General features: G+C 42.7%; 1 protein-coding gene across 1 annotated transcript in view; it reads right to left on the bottom strand.

Annotated features, from left to right (window-relative positions):
- Positions 1–25,892, bottom strand: part of STEAP2 (STEAP2 metalloreductase) — a 29,527-nt gene extending 3,635 nt beyond the window's left edge. The window contains exons 1-4 of the mRNA XM_032780897.2: positions 25,818–25,892; positions 15,258–15,780; positions 11,121–11,648; positions 7,375–7,539 (exon numbers count right to left, since the gene is read on the bottom strand). Coding sequence (XP_032636788.1) covers positions 7,375–7,539; positions 11,121–11,648; positions 15,258–15,749 — 1,185 coding nt within the window. The 5' untranslated portion in view covers positions 15,750–15,780; positions 25,818–25,892. The remainder of the gene's footprint in view (positions 1–7,374; positions 7,540–11,120; positions 11,649–15,257; positions 15,781–25,817) is intronic.
- Between the last annotated feature and the right edge of the window lie 207 nt (positions 25,893–26,099).

Raw genomic sequence — 26,099 nt, 5'->3', positions numbered from 1 at the left:
CACCAAAACTGATGTAATGTCTCATTCAGTTGGGAAATATTTAGTGGAAGAATAATCAAAACTGGCTAGCAAGATTTTGTTCTCTAACTACAGTAAAAATAAAGAGGTAGAAACCTAACCTCTGTCCTGTTGTTAAGGAACAGTACAGCCTGAAGGGCAAAAGGAAAAAAGATTCAGTGACACAAAAAAGGGAAATATTTTTTGTCAGTCTTTTGAGGAAGGTAAGACTTTTGCATATAGCAAGCTGCTATTTTCTATGCATTACTTTTTCCGGTGCACAGAATGGTTTCCAGAGTTGTGCTGGCATTTGTTTAGATGTACTACCTCATTTAGTTAAAAAGTACAAGAACAAAAATTCCCAAGAAATTGAACATCTATACCAGACAGGATCTAGTCTATATTTGGCATACACAGGATCTTCTGGATATTCTGGAAAGAAATTCGGATGACAAATAAAAGCTAGGGCCTGACTCACCACTGCATTGCTCCAGTTCTATGCTGGTGTGATTCCCTTGAAATCAGTGCTGTTACACCAGTGTAAACATGGAACAACTTAGTGAATCTGACTGCTCATTTCTTCAGCAGGCTCAGCTATGGGTAATACTATATAACAATTATTGGAGAAAGCCAGTGATAATGAAATGCTTTACAGGCATTTTTCATCCTTTAAGCAGAGAAAGCTTAGTTTTATTTGTATGCCATCAGGGGACTAAGATTTGACAGAACATTATGTTACTGTTGCACCTAAAAGAGAGCCTGACAACAATTAAACTCCAGTCACACAAGGGATGGAGTATGGGGTTTTCTTCTGAGTTTACTACCCTCTTCATCTCCTCCCTCTGCACTAGTAAACCTGCCCAGCTAGAAAAGGGCTGCTCTTCATATAGTCTAGGCTCGTGCACTGTTCTGATTGTTACTTAGGTAATAATAGGAGATATACCAACCTCCTAGAACTGAAGGGACCTTGAGTCTAGCCCCCTGCCTTCATTAGCAGGACCAAATACTGATTTTGGCCCAGATCCCTAAGTGGCCCCCCTCAAAGATTGAGCTCATACCCCTGGGTTTAATAGCCCAATGCTCAAACCACTGAGCTATCCCTCCCCTCCACTTAGGTGTGATACAGCACAATAACAAACACATGATGTACTCCTGAAAAGTGTGACTAGTTAACTTAGTTAGGACTTGTCTACATGGCAACTGGCAAGGCCCAGTGTGAATCTACAGTGCACCAGCTTGCCACTCAGTAAGATCCCATGTGGAAACTGCTACAGTGCAGTGAAACTATGCCAAGCTGCACTCTGGGACTTTCAGTGCACTGTAGCAGTGTCCACACAAGATATTACTGTGAGGCAAACTGATGTGCTGTAGATTAACACTGTGGCTTGCCATACAGTAAATTACCATTTACACAAGCCCCTAGAAACCAAGTGTATTCAGCAAAGTGAGCTAGAAACAGCATGCGCATGAGTGTGCGGCTCTCAGAAGGGTGAGTGTCAGAAGGGGGAGGTCAGAAACTGAACAGCTGTAATGATGCTGAGTATCACAACCAGGATGTAGGTGGTCTGACCCAGTGGTCGGAGCAGAAGTCAGTCCAAGTCCAATGCCAGGAGGTCAGACTTGAAGATAGATTAGAGGGCAAACAGAGTCAGGTGTCAAGAGGAAGGCAAGGTTATGTTATCAGGAAATCAGGGTCAGGCACCAGGTTACAGATAACAATCAGAGAGACAGGGAAAGAACAAACCAGGGTCAGAAGCCAGCATCTTGGAACTGTCATTAGCAGGGTCAAAAGCAGACAGGTGGTCTGTGTCATTGCTCAGACAGCTCCTCATCATGGCTTCCTGGTTTATATACTGGTATCGGCCAGTCAGTGGGCTGTGGGGTGCCAATCAGGCCCTGAAGGGAGGTACTTCCTCTCGACTCTTGCTTTGCAGGGTCCTTTTCAGAATCCCCTGAATCCCAGCTTCTAGTTTTGCAGGGTCTTACACTGAGCCCTCAGTTGTAGGATAGAAGTGAGAATTTTAGCAACTAAGGGGAGGGATTGCTTAGTGGTTTGAGCATTGGCCTGCTAAACCTAGGGTTGCAAGCTCTATCCCTTGAGGGGGCTATTTAGGGATCTAGAGCAAAAATCTGTCTGGGGATTGAGCAGAGGGTTGGATTAGATGACCTCCTAAAGTCCATTCCAACCCTGATATTCCATGATTCATTGCTTTGGAAAAATCTATGCTTCTGCTAGATACAGGAGTAAAACTAGTGTCATGCTACTCTATCACCAACTCCCCTGGCGATACTGAGCTGACCAGCCCTTATTCCACTCTGCATCTCCTGCTGATTTCAGGCAGGATTATAATCATTAAGTGCAAACCTTCTTTATAATATTGTATTTCAGTAGATGGAGAAATAGCTCTAAAAGGGCATTTGCTGTATTTTATCTGGCTCTGCCTACGCACTCTATATGAGATCTGAACTTAATCACTGTTAATGTGTGGTGGAATGCCAGCTTCATTTTCCTTGGTAAAATAATCCTTGTAAGGTCAGTGATTATGAAACAAGGCTTGAGGCAGAGGATGTTTCCTAAGAATTAATGAGTAGCTAGGGAACATTTAATGCCCTGAGAAACAGCTAAAGACCATTACATTTAGTTAGTCATTAATCCCAAGGAAACACCTTGTGTTTCAATTATTACTGCCATTGCACACCAAAGGTGATAATTAAAAAGACAATTTGTCCAAATTCTCTTTAATGTGTAATGCAGTTTCACGAGGGCATGTCTAGAGGAGGAATGTCCTGCACACCAGGCAGACGTCTTGAATCATCTCTCAGCATTTCATTACTGTTTATAAGCTGTGATAACTAGAAACAAGTTGATTTTTATTACAGTGGGAATAGTTGTGGCATACTAGTGCATTCTAGTGCATTCCAAAGACCACAAAATAATTGTGCAATGATTTGCCTGTATGCACATTTCTACCCCTACCCCGAGACCCAAGTTTGGAAACTTTGGTAAGGAAAAGATACAAATGCATGACTTGCTGCTTGAGTTCCTGATCATACACTGGATGTATGGCTCAAATCACCTGTGACTAACTGTTGTTGTATTTTAAACTGAAGATTTAGTTCATACCATCATCTCTAGCATAGTCCCAGGCAGAGAACTTCTGAAGGAGAAAGTCTGCCTGGTAGTGAGGTTATGGAAATGCAAAGGGCCATAACTTTGCTTCTCTTCATTACCTAAGAAGTGGGTGGCACTTGTCAGGGACAGGGAAAAGCCAGATCAGTTGGGTGAAGTGCTGATTCAACACATTCCTTCAGCAACCGCTGTTGGAGGTTTCCTATAGATTCCCCACTTGACAGAAACCCAAGGACAGAGAAGGAGGAATCCCTCCACAGACAGAACACCCCTGACAATTGCAGCTAATGCAATGTTCAGTATCACTCACCTTAAAATGGCTATAATTTACAAAGCCCTTCTAGAACCCTAATTATTAAAGTAGTGATGATGTGTGTTACATGAGAGGAGATGTGATTGCTCTCCATAAATACATCAGAGGGATACATTCAAGGGAGGGAGAAGAATTATTTAAGTTAAGCGCCAATATGGACACAAGACCAAATGGATGTAAAGTGGCTATCAACAAGTTTAAGCTTGAAATTCGGCAAAGGTTTCTAACTAACAGAGGAGTGAAGTTCTAGTACAGGGTTTCAAAGGGAGCAGTAGAGGTAAAAAACCTAATCGGCTTCAAGATTGAGCTGAATAAGTTTCAGCAGTGGGTGAGGTTCTGTGGCTGCAGTGTGCAGGAGGTCAGATTAGATGATCACGCTGGTCCCTTCTGACCTTAAAGTGTCTGAGTCTACATAGACAAAAATCAGTCAACAGTGACAGGATTATGAACTAGGCAATGTAATTACAATGGGACAAACCAGACCTTAGTCAGACAGGACTCGGAATAAGGCCTACATTAATACACTCCAAACTATAGCAAAATACACACTTTTCAGACATGCTCTATCAGAATGTGTCCCGGCAACAGACATAAGTCTATTAGTACTTCATATCAATAACCACAGCTTAAAGGTGACAATAATTTCATTTCATGCTGACGTCTTTCTGTGATTAATTGTGCTTCTGGTATGCCTCAATTAAGTGTGCTTTTTGTATCCCTCAATGCCTCTTGCTGGTTATGTCTATTTGCTTCTCTATCAGCTTTCAGTACTACTTAAGATGTGTTACACGCAGGAAGTATATGAAGTGCTTCACCACAGCTTATTCCTAAGTGTTCTTCTGATCCTTCTATGTGATCTACACATATGTTGGGCTGCCATGCCTGCATTTTCCCAGCTGCTGCATGGCAGTTCCTAATTCGGGGCAGACAGTTCTGAGTTGGTCCCGTGACATGACAGTCTGTCTCTCATCAAACAGTGGCATTATTATTATAATGGTGACTTCTGCAAGTCAGGAATGCCTGCTGATGGGGATGAAAGGCCTCCTTTATGCCACATGTATAGCAAATGCAATCTCTTACATCCAGTCTCATGAGTAGAATGCATCTGGGAGCTAGCTATGCTTTGCCCTTCAAAGGCCCTGCATGCTGTAGTGTATGGAGGGCAGCAAATAAAAATAAAGTATATGGAAGTGGAAGAAGGACAACAAGGACAACGTGGCATGTTCCCACTGTGATGCTGGCAGACCAGGGTGCCAGCTCATGCCAAGGCCCCTAGGCCTCAGTGAATACTGACAAAATGCATAGCTGGAAACCAGTCTGTCTCACCTGGGTGTTAGCACTGTTAAAATAGATATTAGAGTTATAAGATTGTGTTTAGACTTTATGAAATGCTTGCAGGATGCTGCATGTATTAATCTCACTTAACATCTATACCCTATGTTATAAGGTTAGATAAAGCATTTGCATTGTAAACCTCTGTAACTGTATAACTCAAACAGGAAAGAAGCATTAAATAATGTAAAATGCCAGCTTCCTATAGAAGGTGTTAGGTCCTGCATACAAGAAAGCCCACTGAAACCAAATGAGCCATTCTGAAACATCAAAGGACATAGACTTTGTTGATTGCTCCCCCCACACTCTTGAAGTGGAGACACACAAGAGGCCTTATCCCATCACCTTGAACTTTGGGGGAAGTGAATATAAATTCCTGACAAGAACTATATCTCTATGCTGCTTGAACTCTGAGGGGTAAAGATTTCTAAGCATAAGCAAGAGTTTCCTATTGCTTGGCCTGGGTTAGCCCTAAAAGACATACAGAGCTTCCACAATACAGCAGCTTCTATTACCTTTTTGAATCTTAGACTGTAACTCATGTGTGTGTACATTTATCTAATTTAACCTTGTATTTCTTTTGCTAGTTAATAAATCTTAAATTATTTTATTATAGGATTACTACAAGCATTGTCTTTGATGGGGAGATCTAGGGTGCAAGTGACTGGTCCTTTGGGACTGGGAGTAACCTGAATATTGCTGTGATTTTTGGTGTAAGGGACTATCTATCTCAAAGTCAAGCTTGCGTAAGTGGCAAGGAGGACTGTCTGTGACTCCATGTTAAGGCTATTGTAGTGCTTGAGGAGTTCACATGTGAAATCTAAGTATAGAACTCGCTGCCTGTTTGGGGTTTGTGCCCTGCTTCTTCAGAGTCTGCCCTGAGGTTGATACTCATGCTTGTGAGCCACTTCAGATAGCTTAACACTCACCTCCAGAGATTGCGAATGCACCTCTGCTTCAGGTGTTCATGTGTGAAGGGAGGGAGGAAGCGTGCCAGGGCAGGAGGAAGGGACAAAAGGCTCCCCTTGAAAAATGCAAAAATACAGCCTGCCTAAGTATTGGGAGTTAATCTAGCAGGAATCAACATTAATTCCCCCTCTTTGGATGGGGAGCAAGTCACAGAAAATGGCAGCATTGCACCACAGGGACCCACACTGCCATGGAGACTGAAATGTGAGGAGCACCAGGTAGGTTGCTGTCCTTCCACGTCATTTCCTGAAAATTGCAGGGACCTGAAGTGTTGGAAGCTGCATTTCCTGCCCTTTCTGCAGCCCCAAAACCTATTGCCTGAAGGGATCATTCAGTGGAAACTCTATGAGGTAAACTTTATGGAATCTGTTTTTCTTCTACCAGTTTTACAATAGAACACCACAATATAGCCCCAAGAATCCTGTAGACTTATTCTAAATACACCCAAACCCTGCTATTACTGTATATGTTACTTCTCTCTTGAAGTATTGCTGGCACCTCCTGGAAAACACTGAAAACATTCTATGTGCTCTTTTTAAGAAAAAGTTAGGGACATTTGCATGAAAAGAAGGTCTATATAGTTTACGAGTTTATGTACTTCTGATGGCTCACTTGAGGAATAAGCACCAGAAGAGACAGACTTTTGTTTTGTTAACAAAAATATTTATTGTCTCTCAGTGAGTTCAGATTGAATCTGTTCTGTTTACAAGTAAACTGATGTTTTGTTCTAACTGCCTGCCCTGCAAATTCACTCTGGGATCTGAAAGTCAAGCTTTGCTCTTTTTACCCAGGGCATCATCCCCTATAATAAAGGTTCTAATGCCCATATTAGATCTTCAGTTATAAAGTTATGTGCATCCCCATTCAGTGACACCTGTTCAGTTGAATTGCCTGCAGTGCGTCTGCACATGTGTAACTGACTGAAACCCAATACATTCTGTCAATAAAAAAGGAATAGTGCCAGCCTACTCAGTCTTAGCTGTGTTGGTTCTGCAAGGCCAACAGAGTAAAATGCAGTAAATACTAATGTCACTAATGGAGATAGATTTCACTGAATACACACAGAAAGAGCTGCTTGGAATGTTTTTGACACATCACTTTTGTCAAAAAATATCCATTTGTCAAAATTGAAATGGCTCGTAAAAGAGGACTGAGTTTGTCAGATCTCTCGACTCAAAAAAATGTCAAGAAAAAGAGTTTCAAAATTGGGAAAATGTTTTGTTCTGACACTTCCTAAACAAAAAATTCTGGTTTTCAGGTTGGAAATGACTTTTCAAACTATCAAAATTATTATTCAAATGATCAAAACTAAACATTCTGTATAACCTGAGATTCAATTTTTTGGTTCACAAATATTTTTAAGATTTTGACTTCTCAACTCAATTTGAGACAGGAGAAAATTTTTAACTCCTGAAAACAATAGAAGGACAAGAAAACCATTTTCTGCCCAACTCTAAGAGGGACTCTCTCTGTTGAGTGAGAAGTTGTATCATTTTTACAGTTACTACTAAAAGGGGAAAAAACCCTTATATTTCATCCTATAGCAAAAGTGTGGTTCAAAATAAAAATGAACATGCATTCTTATTAACCAGTAAACCCCTTATTAACACAAACAACCAGAGAACACACACACCTGAATAAAACTGAATTCCCTCCAGTTTAAGGCACTGTTTACTGAAGGGATGGAAGTAACTGCCAACAAAGAAAGCAAGCCAAGACTCATTATTCCAAAGGAGATATACATTTCAATTCGCCACACTTCTTCCTCATTCCAAGAATTTTCCACATTTGCATGAACCTGAGAAGACAGCAGAAAAGATGGCTTTTATTTTCCAGAATATTAAATACTATTTACAAAAGCTCTTTTGATGAGTAATAGCCTCCAGTCTGAATTTTGTAAGAAAACAGATTACAAATAAATATAAAATGTAATCAAATATTTTAGAGATTTCTTCATGTCTTGGAGAAAAAGCTATTTGCTCCATCACTGCCGGTTCTGGGGGCATATTAGGTTGAAAGATATGTTGAAACAGTGGAAATCAGATGAGATTCTCCACATTGCGACACAAAGTATCTACATTTTTCAGGCATCAACAATTTATGTTCTACACTATAAAATGGGTGGGTCTGCAATTCTCTTTATTTTGTTGAACTTACAAATAAATTATTATTATTTCTTGCTATTGCTTCAACTCCTTGTACTAACTCCTAAATTACTCTGTCTCTTTTGTTGTTAACATCAGACATAAAAAAGATGGATGAGCTTGGATAGCCTCAAGACAGGAAAGAAACAATTCACTTCAACTGTCAAGTCACTTGTGTACTCAACTAGATCTCACAAATTTCCAGTTCCCCGGGGTCTATCAAATCTGTAATTATGTCAGTTCTTGCAAGGGGCCACCATTGACGATGACATGTGAGATTTTCAAATTAATATAAAAGATATGAGAACTTCTTAACAAAAAGTACTAGCAGGTCCTTTGACAAATATGTAAGCCTAAACACTTAGGGTTCCTTGCTGAATTCTGTGTAAGGCAGAGCTGCACTGTAATCCCCACATCAGGGCCATGTGTGATATTCCAGGCGCTTCCCACCTAAGTCTTCAAGATTTGGCTGCCAGCTTGGGGCAAGGTAGCCTGCGCCGTGAGCTCCTCCTAACAACCAAGTAACAAAACAACAACTCAGGATTTGCCTGTCTGTGCCTTTAAACAAAGAGTAAAAACTCCCTGCACATGCAAGTACTCTGTTGCTATGCTCAGGGCAAGGCAAGGCTCTGGCCTAGGTCCTGGGTGAACCTTGAGGAGGTCCTGTTCTGTCCCAGTCTTTGCCCATGAGCAAAAGGAAGCAAGCCTTCTTAATTGGCCTGCTGGTCCTTGACTGGTCAGTATTTCTTCCTAGCCCTTCTAAGCCTCTGGAGGACTGTCTTGCTGGTCACTAGTCTGAGTGGATTTTCCTTAAATGGGCGGTGTTAGACACTGAACCCTCCTGCAGGGGGAAAAGAAGACCTGACAGACCCCATCACAATGCCTGTCATAGATTCATTCATGCTCTTCAGCTGTCTTATTTCAATACTTCATGCTCACCCTTCTTTCTACACTGTTGATCCCATCCCCTTTTATTCTTTCCATTATTATGGCTTGACTTGCTTAGCTGCTACTTTCATAGATTCATAGACTCTAGGACTGGAAGGGACCTCGAGAGGTCATTGAGTCCAGTCCCCTGCCCTCATGGCAGGACCAAATACTGTCTAGACCATCCCGATAGACATTTATCTAACCTACTCTTAAATATCTCCAGAGATGGAGATTCCACAACCTCCCTAGGCAATTTATTCCAGTGTTTAACTACCCTGACAGTTAGGAACTTTTTCCTAATGTCCAACCTAAATCTCCCTTGCTGCAGTTTAAGCCCATTGCTTCTTGTTCTATCATTAGAGGCTAAGGTGAACAAGTTTTCTCCCTCCTCCTTATGACACCCTTTTAGATACCTGAAAACTGCTATCATGTCCCCTCTCAGTCTTCTCTTTTCCAAACTAAATAAACCCAATTCTTTCAGCCTTCCTTCATAGGTCATGTTCTCAAGACCTTTAATCATTCTTGTTGCTCTTCTCTGGACCCTCTCCAATTTCTCCACATCTTTCTTGAAATGCGGTGCCCAGAACTGGACACAATACTCCAGTTGAGGCCTAACCAGCGCAGAGTAGAGCGGAAGAATGACTTCTCGTGTCTTGTTTACAACACACCTGTTAATGCATCCCAGAATCACGTTTGCTTTTTTTGCAACAGTATCACACTGTTGACTCATATTTAGCTTGTGGTCCACTATGACCCCTAGATCTCTTTCTGCCATACTCCTTCCTAGACAGTCTCTTCCCATTCTGTATGTGTGAAACTGATTGTTCCTTCCTAAGTGGAGCACTTTGCATTTGTCTTTATTGAACTTCATCCGGTTTACCTCAGACCATTTCTCCAATTTGTCCAGATCATTTTGACTTTTGACCCTGTCCTCCAAAGCAGTTGCAATCCCTCCCAGTTTGGTATCGTCCGCAAACTTAATAAGCGTACTTTCTATGCCAACATCTAAGTCGTTGATGAATATATTGAACAGAGTCGGTCCTAAAACAGACCCCTGTGGAACCCCACTTGTTATACCTTTCCAGCAGGATTGGGAACCATTAATAACTACTCTCTGATTATGGTTATCCAGCCAGTTATTCACCCACTTTACAGTAGCCCCATCTAAATTGTATTTGTCTAGTTTATCGATAAGAATATCATGCAAGATAGTATCAAATGCCTTACTAAAGTCTAGGTATACCACATCCACCGCTTCTCCCTTATCCACAAGACTCGTTTTCCTATCAAAATGGCCCCCTCAAGGATTGAGCTCACAACCCTAGGTTTAGTAGGCTAATGCTCAAACCACTGAGCTATCCCACCTGCTACTTCATCCCTTGTCTCTGCAGACTTCATATGCTGAATGGCCAACCTGCTTTATGAAATGCTAGTGTAGAAGAAGAGGCAAACAGACACCTCACTGACAGTTTGATTAGGAAAAGCAGACCTTTCTGCCTAGGATGACTGTTTTGTCCAGGATTGTTTTGAGATAAAACTAACTGCTGCTCAGAACTCTGAGTCAATGCCTCCTGCCAGTAACTGTAAAGGAACAAAGAATTTCTTGTAAACAAAATATATTTTTTTACCACTAGTTTGAGAAGTGATAAAACATCTTCATTTTCCCTAGTAGGAACATATATTTGCTTAGGATTTTGCTGTCCTAGACAGTTCTGTAGTGTTATGGCATGCTATTAAACAGCTGGCATACCTCTGCCCAAAAGTGTCTGCATTTCAGTGACGCAGTGAGTGATCCCCGTGTATAGTTTGTATATTAATGCGGCCACCCTTAAAAATCTTTTCAAAAACATACATCTACATTTATGACATACACACACCAAAATCTTTGGGACCAGCGAGAGGAAAAGAACTTGCTAGATGTTTTGAGCTTTCTTACGAATTATCATTCAGTCCTTACACCCCAAGATGATAGAAACTAAGAGCGCTCTTCTGATTTTACCATTGCCTGCCTCTTCCCCACCCTCTCTAGGGTAATGTTCAAGCCCGGTGGAATTAAAAAATGGAACGAATGCTAGACACCCCCTACTGGAGGGACTTGATTGTGGCTGACCCCATTTGAAGCTTGCCACAAGGTAGGGGGCTCCTTGTACCCTCTTTCCCTATTGGCCAATAGGCAGTCACAATGTAGCACCAAAGATTTTCCATTGAAAATGTATTCAGAGACATTGATATATGTCACACAAGTATAACCAAGGCATTCTGATTCTCTCTTCTGTCATTAGATAAAAAATGGTATGTTCCTTACCTGCTGATAAGCCATATTAAGAAACAAGTATCGTTCAGACCTCCTCATAGGTAAGCAGAGACTATAAGCCACGTGCACGGTAGCAAAGAAGAAACTGAGTAGTCCCAGCTGTTTCCTACATTGCAACCAACTCTCCAGCCAGGGAGGAAGTCGCCTATACTTAGTGCCGTAATAAAGCTGATAAGCAGCTGCCAGGAGTCCTGATAAATACACCAGAGACAACAAAGTAATAGCAACAACTGGTAAAGTCTTGTTCACAATCTCAATGGGAATCTTGTAAAAGTCGCTTTGCTGATTTCTCACATATGGATGTATTATATCTCTGATGAAAGAATAGATGAAGAAAAAAGTGGCCAAACTAATAGCCACCACTACCGGCCCTTTCCACAATGTGAACAGCCGCAGAGGTAAGTTTTCAATCTCCCTTGCAGAAGACAATGCCCCCAAATCAATGGGAATAAAATTCAGCTGTCGGGCAAGTTCGATAACTTGATGGCGAGCTTGAACATTGTTACCGCATATAAAGACCTGATGGAAAAGTCAAATTAATCATTTTTAGTCACAGATGAAATCAACAATTTCAAGCCTCCAGGCAGATGTTACAGTACAAAGATCTAAACTAGCTATTGTCACTAGCATATCAACTGAACCACAAAAATTAACCCATGAACAACTCAGGTCAATATTGAAATATGAAAAATGATTAAACAAGGTAACCTACATAAAAAGACTATATATCATCTGAGTTAATATAAACTGGTTTCAAGATGCCTGGTATTCGCAACACTAAAATGTCTACAGGATTAGAATGAACTTTGGGCCAATGGCTAAAATCATGTTAAAAATGAATAAATCACTTAAATATAGAAAGTAGGGCTGTCAAGCAATTAAAAAATTAACTGTGATTAAAAAAATTAATCATGATCAATCGCTGTTAAACAATAATAGAATATCATTTATATGAATATTTTTGAATGTTTTCCACATTTTCAGATATATTGATTTCAATTACAACAAAGAATACAGTGTACAGTGCTCACTTTATATTTATTTTTATTATAAATATCTGCACTGAAAAATAAAAGAAATAGTATTTTTCAATTTACTTAATACAAGTATTATAGTGTAATCTCTTTATCATGAAAGTTGAACTTACAAATGTAGAGTTATGTTCAAAAAATAACTGCATTCAAAAATAAAACAATGTAAAACTTTAGAGTCTACAAGTCCACTCAGTTCTACTTTTTGTTCAGCCAATCACTCAGACAAACAAAAGTTTGTTTACATTTGCAGGAGATAATGCTGCCTGCTTCTTGTTTACAATGCCACCTGAAAGTGAGAACAGGTGTTCGCATGGCACTGTTGTAGCTGGCACTGCAAGATATTTATGTGCCAAATGCGCTAAAGATTCATATGTCCCCTCATGCTTCAACCACCATTCCAGAGGACATGCATCCATGCCGATGATGGGTTCTGCTCAATAACAATCCAAAGCAGTGCGAACTGACACATGCTCATTTTTATTATCTGAGTCAGATGCCACGAGCAGAAGGTTGATTTTCTTTTTTGGTGGTTCAGGTTCTGTAGTTTCCGCATGAGAGTTTTGCTCCTTTAAGACTTCTGAAAGCATGATCCACACCCCATCCTTCTCAGATTTTGCAAGGCACTTCAGATTCGTAAATCTGGGGTTGAGTGCTGTAGCTATCCTTTGAAATTGCACATTGGTACCTTCTTTGCATTTTGTCAAATCTGCAGTGAAAGTGTTCTTAAAATGAACAACATGCTGGGTCATCATCCGAGACTGCTATAACATGAAATACATGGTAGAATGTGGTTAAAAAACAGAGCAGAAGACATACAATTCTCCCCCAAGGAGTTTAGTCACAAATTTAATTAACACATTATTTTTTTAATGAGTGCCATCGGCATGGAAGCATGTTCCTGGAATGGTGACCAAAGCATGAAGGGATATACGAATGTTTAGCATATCTGGCACTTAAATTCCTCGGAATGCTGGCTACAAAAGTGCCATGTGAATGCCTGTTCTCACTTTCAGGTAACATTGTAAATAAGAAGCGGGAAGCATTACCTACCGTAAATATTAACAAACTTGTTTCTCTTAGCGATTGGCTGTGTAAGAAGTAGGACTGAGTGGACTTGTAGGCTCTAAAATTTTACACTGTTTTGGTTTTGAGTGCAGTTATGTAACAAAAAACCCCTACATTTGTAAGTTGCACTTTCATGATAGAGATTTCACTATGGTACTTGTATGAAATAAAATTGAAAAATACTATTTATTTTATCATTTTTACAGTGCAAATATTTGTAACACAAGTAATATAAAGTGAGTACTATACACTTTGTATTTTGTGTTGTAATTGAAATCCATATATTTGAAAATGTAGAAAAACATCCAAAATATTTAATAAATTTCAATTGGTATTCTATTATTTAACAGTGGGATTAAAACTGCAATTAATTGTGATTAATTTTGTTAACCACAATTAATTTTTTAATTAATCATGTGAGTTAACTGTGATTAATTGACAGCCTTAATAGAAAGCTTACCTAATGGCCCAGGACAGCTGCAATAACAACAAAAACCAAAGCAGGAACCCTACCTGACCTCTGTTTTTTAACTAATCATAGTTTGTACAACAATTTGAGCTGCATTTGACAGCTCAGGTTCTGAAAAAAAGTACGGATGGCTTAGCAGGATGTTAAAGGGGGAAAAAAAGCTGCAAGATCCAAGGGATACTTCATTATACTTAAAAAAAAAAGAGTGCTATTACACAATTTAAACAAAGTGCTAGATTTTGCTTCTTTTTTACCTACAGTCATGTAGTTTGCCCATCACCATGGCATCTGATCATCTTTTTAACCTACCGATGATCAGCTTTGAGTTCAACTTTAACTAAGGTCTAATAAAATAACTACATACAGCACAGTTCCACTCTGAAAGGTGACTCTGTAAAATGATGTATGTGAGCGAGGGTCCCATTTTTATTATATATATATCACACTGATTCCATATCAATTTACTCAGTTTAAAAATAAATAGACGGTTGTTTTCTAAACGCCAGATTTGGAAACTCATCCTTGGCTCTGGGAGCCATGCTAGGTTAGTTACTTCTCATGTTGCACCATAACCAGCAAAGGTTCCAAGAACTAGATTTTTGGCCTTGCTTAAATCACTTTTTCACTACTCCAGCAGCGCAAAAAAAACTTAAAGCGGCTTTAACGAGCAGCTGAGCCCCTATCTGTTCTGCTCCTCCACTTTGCACAGGAGGCACTCTGGGGAGACAATTTAGAGATGGAGCTTGAGCATGAGGGGCTCTTGAGATCCTGTGCTAGTGGAAAGGTCCCTAAGATTCGGGGAGGACTAAAGGTAGGGTTGAGCTGCTTTTGCCTTCTTCCTTTACTTCAACTGTGTGAGCTCAGGGCAGTTGAAGACCTAGGCCTACAAAACAAACTATGCCTTTAGTTACATCCAAGCTGCCATCTTTGAAAGTAAATTGCTTTAAATTAGATCATTCACTTATTTCCCACAATTTCTCTTGCAACAGTTGATACCATCACTAACAGCTAAAGTAGAGCACTGCAGGAAACGCAGCTTCTAGCCTTGTTTAGATGTTTGGCGGGTGAAAGTAACTTAAAGGACTTACTGGTATGCTGGGCCAGGGTCCTGAGCAAGGGAAGGGCTCAACTGGAGGGGAAGGGCCTTGGGTGGAAGGGATGGAGCCTTTAAATCCCTGGGCCCTTTAAATCACCACCAGAGCCCCACAGTAGTGGTAGTGGCGGTTGGGAGCCTCAAGGCAGCAGGGTTTTGGCGACCATTTAAAGGGCCAGGTGCTTCGGCAGCTACCGGGAAGCCTGGGCCCTTTTAAATTACCAGCCCAGGGAAGCTGTCCCCTGCTGGTACGGTCGGCTGTGTACCGGCTCTTGTCAGTACGCCTTACCAGACCATACCTTCTTACTTTCACCTCTGGTGTTAGGGAAAAAATTACAAAAATAATGTTTTGGGAAAAAGATAATAAGTGTTTGTTCTGACAGCTGATACCAGGGAGTTGCTGTTATTACAGTTACTGTAGTTTTCATTCTGCACACACACTAAATGAACTCAAACACAAAACATACCTTTCTGCTGGCATCCTTTGGTCCTAACTGCAGTGCCCAGGCTGAGATGACATTAAATCCTTTGACAATCAGCGAATCTGGGAACAGGGAGGCCAAATACTCTGCATTGGATTCTGGATACTGATTCACCCTCATATTGTTGCTAACATCTACAAGGATTTTACCTATAAGTAAATGCTTGAGGTCCCACAAAGAGGCATAATGTTCTCTGTGTATGGCAACAAAAATGATGTTAGTTTTTGATACAGCATCTTCATGGTGAGTAACATCAACCACATGTGGGAAGAACTCAGCAGCAAATTTAGGGTTTCTGCTTCCTACAACCACATGGTATCCACATTTTATAAGCCTAATGGTCAGGGACTTGGCAAAGTCTCCACTTCCAAATATGCCTACTGTGATCTTACTGGCATCCTTGATACCATTAACACCATTTGGTAAGAAGGTTTCATTGAGGTTCTTAGGACTTCCCATCATAGAGATTGATTCCATATTTCCAAGACACCAAGCTTACAATGATTTCCTTTAAAAAAGAAAATATGCAGCATTATACATTTTTACAAGACACTAGAGTAATCAAAACACACTCTAAAGCAAATTTGGTGGGTCTAATTTAACCTATTTACTCTTCTTTATAAAGTATGCATTAATCACTTTTATTCTGTATAGTGACAGTGATACAATCTGAAATACAAAATGTTTTAAGCAGTTAAGTAATATAGTTGCATACATAAATAACAATGGAGAGATAATAAGAAAGAAATTAAAAAGTACAGGCAAGAGAGTAAATATGTATTTTCAAATGTATTTGAAAGAAGATGCGGAGTCAAAGCAGATGAGATATGTGAATGCTGTTCCAGATGGAAAAAAAAAATGTAAGGGAGAAGGCTTTTGGGTTAACAGCTATGAGATTTAGTGGAGAAGGAGGCCAGTGCTTAATGATCAAATGGAGATTTCACATATGAATGAGAAACAATGGGCCATATTCTGTACCTGATAACACATCAAGAATAGGAGGAGTAGCTCAGTGATTTGAGCATTGGCTTGTTAAACCCAGGGTTGTGAGTTCAGTCCTTGAGGGGGCCATTTGGCAATTGGTCCTGCTTTGAGCAGGAGGCTGGACTACATGATCTTCTCAGGTTACTCTGGGGTAAATTCCAAGGAACTCTGATTCAGGGGGCCTAGCGCAAAGCAAGTTTGGGGCCCCCTTCCATAAAAGAATTGCAATACTATATTCTCATGGGGGGGCCCCTATGGGGCCTAGGGCAAATTGCCCCACTTGCTCCCCTCCACGAGCAGACCTGGGGAAAATAAACATTCCACATCTCAGCACAAACCCAGTTTTGAGAAAACTTCTTTACAAGGTATCACTGGTTCTCAGCATCAGCTAGCGCCAAAAGGCACGAAAGCTCATTGAAAGGGTTGGACAAATATTTTCCATCAAAACTTTTTTTTGGATTGAAAACTAGGCATTTTTAAAAGAGAAAAAAATCCATGGACATGCTTGTCCATCAAAATTGTGTTTTTTTAATTGAAAAGCTGTGAATACTGTCTGCCAAAACCTGGACATGGTTTGACGGTTTCAGAACTGGTTGGCAAATTTTGCGTCTGCTGTGTTTGATTGTTTGACGAAGACAATAAAAATATATTCTGCTTAAAAGAAAAAATCAACACTTTTGAAACCACCTCAGCTGTGACAATGCCTGAGGCCATCCAGTCAGAGTTTTCCAGGTTCTGTACACTGCTGGCTTCCTTGACTCATTCATCGATTTGGCTTCATTAGTTAGTTAGAATATATAAGAACAGGTATTTGGGTCAACCAAAGGTCATCCAGCCAGTATCTGTCTACTGGAAATGGGACATGCCAGTGCCCCCAGAGAGTGACGAACACGGTAATGATCAAGTGATCTCCTCTCCTGCCATCCACATCTTAACCTCTGACAAACAGGCTAGAGGACACCTTCCTTACCCATTCTGGGCTAATAGCCTTAGACTATTAACCCATGCATTTATCGTTTCTGAGACTGGCTCCATGGGTCCTCAAAAACTGGCGTAGATGTTACTGGGGTTTGTCCTTAGCTAGCTTATGACATATTCCACGAACTGAGCATTAAGCTTGTTCCAGATCTGGCGATGAGCCTATGTTGTGAACTGAAATGCTCCAAAATAGCACTCGCATGTGAATGGACACCTGGTGCTAAATTAAATTACCAGGGGTTCTCAAACGGAGTTGGAGACCCTCGCGGGGTCATGAATGTATTGCGGGGGTCACGAGCTGTCAGCCTCCACTCAACACCCATTTGCCTCCAGCATTAATAGTGCTAATATATAAAAAAGTTTTTCAATTTATAAGGGATGAGGAGTCTACAACCAGATGTCTTGCAGGAAAGAGGTCACCAGGACAAGTTGTGAACCACTAGCGAATTAACCCCTCTGAAGCCTCAGGGAACTGCAGGAGGTGGGGTGGTCTCCATTGGTCGGTCGGAGATGATATTGCTCTTCTTCATTGATCCTTCTCCAGTGGCTAATTTTAAAATGAAGCTACCTCCCCCTCCATGAATCTCCTTATATGGCATGAAATTAAATATTGACTATAATGGCATTTGAGAGAGTGAAGGGATGGTACCCTAATGAAACTCAACAGCTTGGCTCTTCTGCAAGCTCAGACCTGGCTGAATGAGCTTAGGGCAGGGCATGTGCCTCCCAAACAGCCTGGCCTGCCTCACTAATCTGCTCCACCCACTTCCTGCCCGAATTGCCCCGCTCCTCATATTCATCCGACCCTCCTGTCCCTATGTCCCTCGACCTGTCCCCGTAGCCCCCATCTCAACACCCACCTGGAACCCACCCTTGTTCGGCCTCGTCCACTGCTAGCCCCGGGCTCCTGTATCCACGCGCCACCCCACTGAGTCCTGACACAACCTCGCGAACGCCACAATTCGCACCCCCATTCCGCTGTTCCCTGACCGCCCCCAACCTTCTCTCTCTCCTGCAAGGCCCCAAGACTCCCGCCACCGCTCACTCAGAGCTCCTCACTTGCTCGGTATGCCCCCGAACAGCTGCAGCACGCCTCCTGCTGGCCTTCTGAGCTCCTTCCGCTCAGCCAGGAGCTCACAGTCCCGCCCCTTGACCACGCTGCTCTGAGCGGGGTGGAGCTCAGGAGGCCCGCCGGATGGACGCTGCAGCGCCGTGCAGGAGCGCTGCTTGTTGCGCTGAGGCTCCAGGAGAGGGGCGGAGGTGGGAGCCTCGGTCATTCTCTTGGGGGCCCTTGCGGAGCCCGGGGCAAATTACCCCACTTGCCCCCCCCTCTGGGCGGCCCTGCTCTGATTCCCCCACTGAAAAAATCAGGCACCTAAATACAGCTTTAAGTTCCTGATTTTGGGGGGATATGAGTTTGAAAATGCTAACCTTAATCATTCTGCACTCTTTGTAGAATTAGAATGATAACTCTTTCTGGGATCACTATCATGAGAGCTATGTACAAAAACTTTGTATAAGTATTTTATTATCACAGTTGTTACGTGAGTTGACTTGTCATGATGAAATCTCACAGTACCATTCATGACTGTAGTACTGGAGCAATCTGCAGGGGACCTAATGTAGCCTATTTGTAAGACAAGAGAGACAAAATTATTAAATAGCCTGGAAGTCTAATATGTCTCTCTATTTCTTTTTCCACCGTGCAAGACAAATAGTTATTTTTGGCATTATCATAGCATCTAGGAGCCCTAGTTATGGACAAGGACCCCATTGGGCTAGGTGCTATACAAACACAGAACAAAAAGACAGCCCCTGCCACAAAGAGTTTACAGTCTAAGACTTTTCTAAAGAAGAATGAAATCTAGCTAATGAATCTAAATGCAACGACTCAATTTAGGCGAGTTTTACTTTCTGAAGCCAGTGTTTTACAACTCTATATCCAGATAAAATATCTGCAAAATCATTCTTGGTCCTGGGGTGCATGCCAAGCTAAGAATTGCGAAACTGTATTGTTGTTCAAATACATCCATCACATCTAGTTGTACGACAATCCAGGCACAATATCATATCACTTACATCCTTCAAGTCTAACAAAAAAAGAAACAACCTCTTACTAACTAATGATATTTTACTTACCCTGAATGAGAAGGCTGGCCAAAGGATTCAACATTACAGTTCTATATGTATTAACCTTTCACTCAGCACTGTAACAATGGAAGAAACACTGAAGCAGGGTTACACTGGCTCTCAACATCATGTTTTGGCCTGATCTTTCAGAGATGGTGTCAGGTGACAATGGCAAAAAAAAAATAAAAATCACAATCATTTTGTTCTAACCCTGAACAAGAAACTTTAGTAGAATGAGGAAAACAGTATTGTCCCTAAAGCTTCTATCTTACCTTCAATGTAGAACTTCTGCCTAGAGCAGTGGTACTCAGACTGAGGCTTGGGAGCCACAAATGTCTCTTTAATGTGTTTCCTGCAGCTTTTTGCAGCACATATGAAATTATGTAGTTGTAATTAGTAACCAGTTTAAGGTATTAACCAATCAGGATGCTTTTACTATGTTATTAACCAATTTTAGCTGATAAAATAATAATAATTGGTGAAAATTATATGTATATATAGTAAATGAAACAGTGAATTCACACTACTGTGGCTCTTTGGTAATGTTGATTGCTAATTTGGCTCCTGAACTACTGAGATCTGAGTATCACTGACTTAGAGCATTTGCAAACCTACCTCTACCTAACTGCTACAGATTTAAAGAAACAGTACACATCTTACCCTCCTACCCGCCAAGATGAGCAATCTTTAACAAGAATATTTAACAGCAAATAATAATATATTCAGACAAAACATCAACTTCTCTACTCATACAGATCTGAAAATCTTTTGGACTTGAAGAGAGTATTGTCCAGTTGAATTCACTTGAATTACCTCTCTGTTTTATATCCTTCTAGCAGGTCCCCTAAGGACAAACGTTTTCCTACAAAATTAATTATGTCGCTCTGATATGTGGGGCCAAAAAATGCTGAGGTGGACTCACTCCAGTGCCTGACATGAAGATTGCCCTATGGTCAGGAGAACTAAGACATGGGCTTTTTTCTGAAGAATTCTCTTAGCCATTTGCAAAGAGAACGAGGAGTACTTGTGGCACCTTGGAGACTTACAAATTTATTTGGGCATAAGCTTTCGTGGGCTAAAACCCATTTCATCAGATGCATGCAGTGGAAAATACAGTAGGAAGATAGATAGATAGATATATACAGAGAACATAAAAAAATGGGTGTTGCCAAGTGGGTTTTAGCCCACGAAAGCTTATACCCAAATAAATCTGTTAGTCTCCAAGATGCCACAAGTACTCCTCGTTCTTTTTGCTGATACAGATTAACACAGCTACCCCTCTGAAACCCTTATCAATTTGTACTTCATCTCCCCACCAGACTATTCTCTTGTGGGAAATGGAGGCTGGAAGTTATACTGTACACATAAAAATGGAATTGACTACTTCTTTTGGAATGCCCAGATGAGAATGGACACTTTTTAGCATTTCACTCTGAGATTGTAGCTTCTATGATGGGAAGACTATACCTTTCTTCCTTATTGCTACATTGACCTTCTTAGGTCTACGCAGATACAGTTATGCCCCTTTCCTTCCAAAAAGGCACCATATGAGCACACCATTGTCAGTTCAGGACTGTGCTCCATTACACTATCCTTCCCCATCCTGACTGGTTCTTTCACCACATTAGGAAGCAGAAGTATGGGCAAAGTTTAGACTGTTCTGATTAAGAGTTATGGCCCCCTCTTTCAAGAGGTTCCACACTAGTTATAATTTAAGCAGGCCTTTTTCACTTAATACTGTTCCAACTTCCTCTATGTAGTATACGAGGCCCATTTCAATAGCTGTGGTTTGGTGTATGGTTACTACTTGCAGTGACTCCATTAAAGACAAAGGGAACATTCAAACAATCATTCAAAGGCATCCTTGCCTTTGTAGCTATATATATATATTGAACTAACTCAACTGTCCCTGTAGGCTACTGAGCAATATCTGTAACAGCTTCATTTTAGTGCATCTCCTTCATGCCTATGCACCTGAGTCAATTTTAAATTTAACAACAGTATTGAAAATCTTGAGTGAACAATCTACGACAATTGTTATGCTGAGAAGTGCTGGTGACTGCCTGGATCACAAACATCATTTAGACTGATGGGTGTGAAAACATCTCCGCTTTCCATGCTCCCCTCACTTTGACTGTAGCTATAGTAGCAGGTAGCACAAATATAGGCAAATGCCCATCCGGCCCTAGCTGGGAGCTGTGAAAGGACATGCGGTGATGGCTTCTCTGCAAGACAACTTGCCCATTCTACTTTCATTCCCATAGACATGTATCATCTTCAGAAGCAAAACCACCATGGGACAAAACCCTGTGCTCCTGAGACCCCTGGTGAGTGGGAGAATGGAAATAGGGATGTGGAAAAAAGCCAGATAATTAGGGAAAGTATTAGGAAGCACCAGGATGGGACTGAAAAATGCTGGATCAAGAGATGCAGGTGACTGCATTGCAACTAGCATTTGGGAGGAGAGGATATTGGTGGCTGAATTGTATTGCAAACTTAGGAAAATTATGTTTGTGAAAACCCATTATTAACATAAAAGCAGCACTTCACTGAAATTTTGATCCAACATTCTGTGCTTTTGGAGTGCTCTGGGACGTTGTTGTCTAAGGTTAAGACATATGTCACAAATCAAGTACTCAACAGATGTGATGTCAAGATTGCCGGCTTCAGAGATTCCACCACCAGTTGCTTTGAAAATTACAGATTGGAAGACAGCATGGCAAAAAACAGGCTGACATACCCTTAAGGCAATGTTGCTGAGTACAAAGTATTAAGAAACTCATTAAGCTAAGGTTATGGCATCCAGTAATAATTTACAAGGAATATTTCATCCACCGCTACATTCCTTGAGCTGTTTTCTTGGGTGCTACCAATAAGCAATAGGATCAAGAGTGTCTGATGGTTTTAGGGAACTCCCAAAGCTGTTATACAAGTAGAATTCCACAAAATTAACTAGTATTCAAAATCATCCATACATAATAATGGTTTCCTGTTTTTAACAGCACTGGCAGAATTGGGAAGACAGCCAGATGGATCTTTATTTGGAATTTTTAAAAATAAAATGTGTAGTCAGTCAAGAGAAAGTATCAGGGGATAGTCGTGTTAGTCTGTAACCACAAAAACAACAAGGAGTCCAATGGCACCTTAAAGCTTAACAGATTTATTTGGGCATAAGCTTCCATGGGTAAAAAACTCACTTCTTCAGATACATGGAGTGAAAATTACAGATGCAGGCATTATTATACTGACACATGAAGAGAAGGGAGTTACCCCACAAGTGAAGAACCAGTGTTGACACGGCCAATACAATCAGGAGAAAGTAAACACATTTCTCATGCTTCACCTAATAATATTTCACTGTCATAATTCACCTGTGGAGATTAGGAAGGAAGGAATCTCTCTAACTGCACAACTAGCCAGCTAAGTGTCTTAAATATAGAATTTTTGGTTGGTTAGTTTGTGGTTCATTTGGGGTCTTATGTTGGTGTTAGGCAAAGGCTATGTGCCAGACTTAATGGACTAATGATATGGTTTGGCATGAGTGACAAAGTTCCTTCTCTACCTTCGTGGGTCCTGCGCTTATTGGCAGATTTTCTCACCTCAGTGATCTTCCTCACAGTTTGGATCAACTCCTCCTGTGTCTGATCAGAAGTTGGGAGGTTTGGGGGGAACCTGGGCCCGCCCTCTACTCCGGGTTCCCGTCCCAGGGCCCTGTGGATTGCAGCTGTCTATAGTGCCTCCTGTAACAGCTGCATGACAGCTACAACTCCCTGGGCTACTTCCCCATGGCCTCCTCCAAACACCTTCTTTATCCTCACCACAGGACTTTCCTCCTGGTGTCTGATAACGCTTGTACTCCTTAGTCCTCCAGCAGCACACCCTCTCACTCTTAGCTCCTTGTGCCTCTTGCTCCCAGCTCCTCACACGCACTTTTTCTCCTCTGGCTCCTCCTCGCCTGACTGGAATGAGCTACTTTTTAAACCCAGGTGCTCTGATTAGCCTGCCTTGATTGGCTGCAGGTGATCTAATCAGCCTGTCTATCTTAATTGGTTCTAGCAGGTTCCTGATTACTCTAGTGCACCCCCTGCTCTAGTCACTCAGGGAACAGAAAACTACTCATCCAGTGACCAGTATATCTGCCCTCTACCAGACTCCTGTACCTCACTGGTCTGGGTCTGTCACACATGGTAAATTCTAAATCCCTGTTCTACAGGTTGTTTGATAGTTAACAGGATACTATCAAATAAATCTTTTAGTCTGCTGCTCTACTGAAGCTGATAAGGGTTGGTTCTGCCAGGGAGACACAGACTGACTGACTTTACAGGGGAAAAACGATAAACTGACTCTACACAAAGTGTTGTCAAATGGACAAAGTACACAACTAAAAAAGTGAAAATATTTGTTTTTTGCCAACTTATTTCACTTATAGTTATCTTGAGTGTTACTTTTTACTATGGATAATACAAATTTTTCAGTCAGAAATATGCTTTTCAAGATGATGGTTTCCTTTTTAATTTTCCTCTTGTAGCTTCTAGGAATGTGTAGAAAGAAAGAAAGAAAGAAAGAAAGAAAGAAAGAAGTGAAAAGAGAAGAAAAATACAGAGCAACAGAAACATAGAAAAATGAGACAGAATGTCAAAAACTGAAAGGGAAAAAATGATAAAGAGAAAAGCTTCTAGTCAAATAACCTGTTTTTAAGTAAAATAATTAATTAAAACACCTTCTCTAACAATTAAGTCCTTTCATCTTCAAAGAATCCACAGTGGTTTCCCACTCTGCACATAGACAACTGAGCCAAAGTCTGTTCTCATTTACACTGGTGTCATGTGAAAGGCAATGTGGCACAGAGGCTGGGGAACTAGGCTAGGATCCAGGAAACCTATGTCTACGCCGTAGGGCTGCACCAGAATAGCTATGGTGCAATTAGTATGGTGGCATAAACCCGTAGCGTAGACACATCCTACACCAACAGAAGAGATTTTTCTGTTGCTGTAGGTACTCCCTCTCCCTGAGTGATGTTAGCTAGGTCAATGGAAGCTTTCTTCCATCAACCTAGCTACTATGCCGGGGATTATATCGGCACAGCGACAGGGGTGGCTCTAGACATTTCACTGCCCCAAGCACGGCGGCATGCCACAGGGGGCGCTCTGCCGGTCGCTGGTCCCGCGGCTCTGGTGGACCTCCCGCAGGCGTGCCTGTGGAGGGTCCGCTGGTCGTGCAGCTCTACCGAAGCCGCGGGACCAGCGGACCCTCTGCAGGCACGCCTGCGGGAGGTCCACTGGAGCCCTGCCTGCTGTCCTCCCAGCGACCAGCAGAGTGTCCCCTGCGGCATGCCACCCCAAGCATGCGCTTGGCATGCTGGGGCCTGGAGCCGCCCCTGCAGAGCGATGATGTTCAGGGGAGAGTGGATTTTTCACATCCCTGAGCAACGCAGATATTTTTACGTGTAGGCCAGCCCTATATTCTATTCCTGCCTCTGTCATTGATCTACTGTAGGACCTTGGACAAGTCATTTCTCTCTTTATGTCACTCCCCACTCCCATGCTTTGTCTCTTTAGATTGTAAACTTTCTGGGAACAGGGACCCTCTCTCACTATTCATCTGTACAGTGCCTAGCACAATGGGGGCTCTGATCTTCGTTGGGGCCTCTAGCTGCTACCATAATAAGTCAGAGAAGAAATGACTGGTGTGCAACAGAGCAGAATTTGGCCTGGTACTACTTCCTTCTCAGGGGACTTTTCCCAACACCCAAAGTCACTTACCAGCTGGAGTCCCACTGACAATAGCTGACACTGAAAGTGACTTTGGTGCTTTTCAAAATATGACCTGCCCACGATAACATGCACTGGGTCCAGTTCTGGGCTGACTTTACACCCTGCGTGCCAGGCACGCCTGCGGGAGGTCCACCGGAGCCGCGGGATCGGCGAGCGGCAGAGCGCCCCCCATGGCGTGCCCCGGCCTTAGGGCAGCGAAACGGCTAGAGCCGGCCCTGTGTGTGCCCCACTGAACTGCAGGGTGTGCGCGCAAAAAGAGGCTCACGATCAGTGCAGAATGCGCCCCCCTAGCTGCTCCTTCGGGGGTGGAGTGGGGCTCTGGGGGGAGAAGCGACATCAGGCCTGGCAGGGCGCTGCTGGGCTGAGGGGCAGCGGGCAGCCAGTCGCTGGGCTGAAGCCCCCAGCCTGTGGCCCCAGCAGCGCAGGTCTGTGCGCTGCCTCCCCTCCCCCCGGCGCTTGCTCTGCCCAGCCCGGGATGCTCCCGGCCCGACGATGGAGAGGGAGATGCTCCCACTGGCGGGAGCGGGGGCACTGGATGAATGGGGCCGCAGGGCTCTGGCCCACGGTGGGGCTGGGAGCACAAGGCTCGCCCGAGGGCCCTCCCCGCCCCCGTGCAGCCCACCGCGGAGATGTGCGCTGGGGGGGATGCATCCTCCCGCCCCGCCCGGGACCCGCTCACCTCCCCGGACCAGCCTCCAGCAGCAGCCGCGCCGCGTCTCTCTCCGGACTCCGGTCCCCAGCACCTGGAGGGAGGCGCTTCTCCAGCCCGCCCCCTGCGGCCGGGCTCGCGCTCACCACAGGCCGGCCCGGCCCCGGCTCCGGCTCCGGCTCCTGCCTACCGCCGCCGCGACAGACAGAGGGCGGGGGGCGGCTGCGGAGTGACACGGAGCGACGGGGGCGTGTGTGTGCAGGGGGGCCGAGGGGGCTGCAGCGGCCGCCGCTGGCCGGCGTCCAGCCCTCC

The sequence above is a fragment of the Chelonoidis abingdonii genome, chromosome 2, assembly GCF_003597395.2.
Source record: "Chelonoidis abingdonii isolate Lonesome George chromosome 2, CheloAbing_2.0, whole genome shotgun sequence".
In the NCBI taxonomy this organism is placed as follows: domain Eukaryota; kingdom Metazoa; phylum Chordata; order Testudines; family Testudinidae; genus Chelonoidis; species Chelonoidis abingdonii.
The sequence above is the reverse complement of the archived record's forward strand: the minus strand, read 5'-3'. Positions and strand labels throughout refer to the sequence as shown.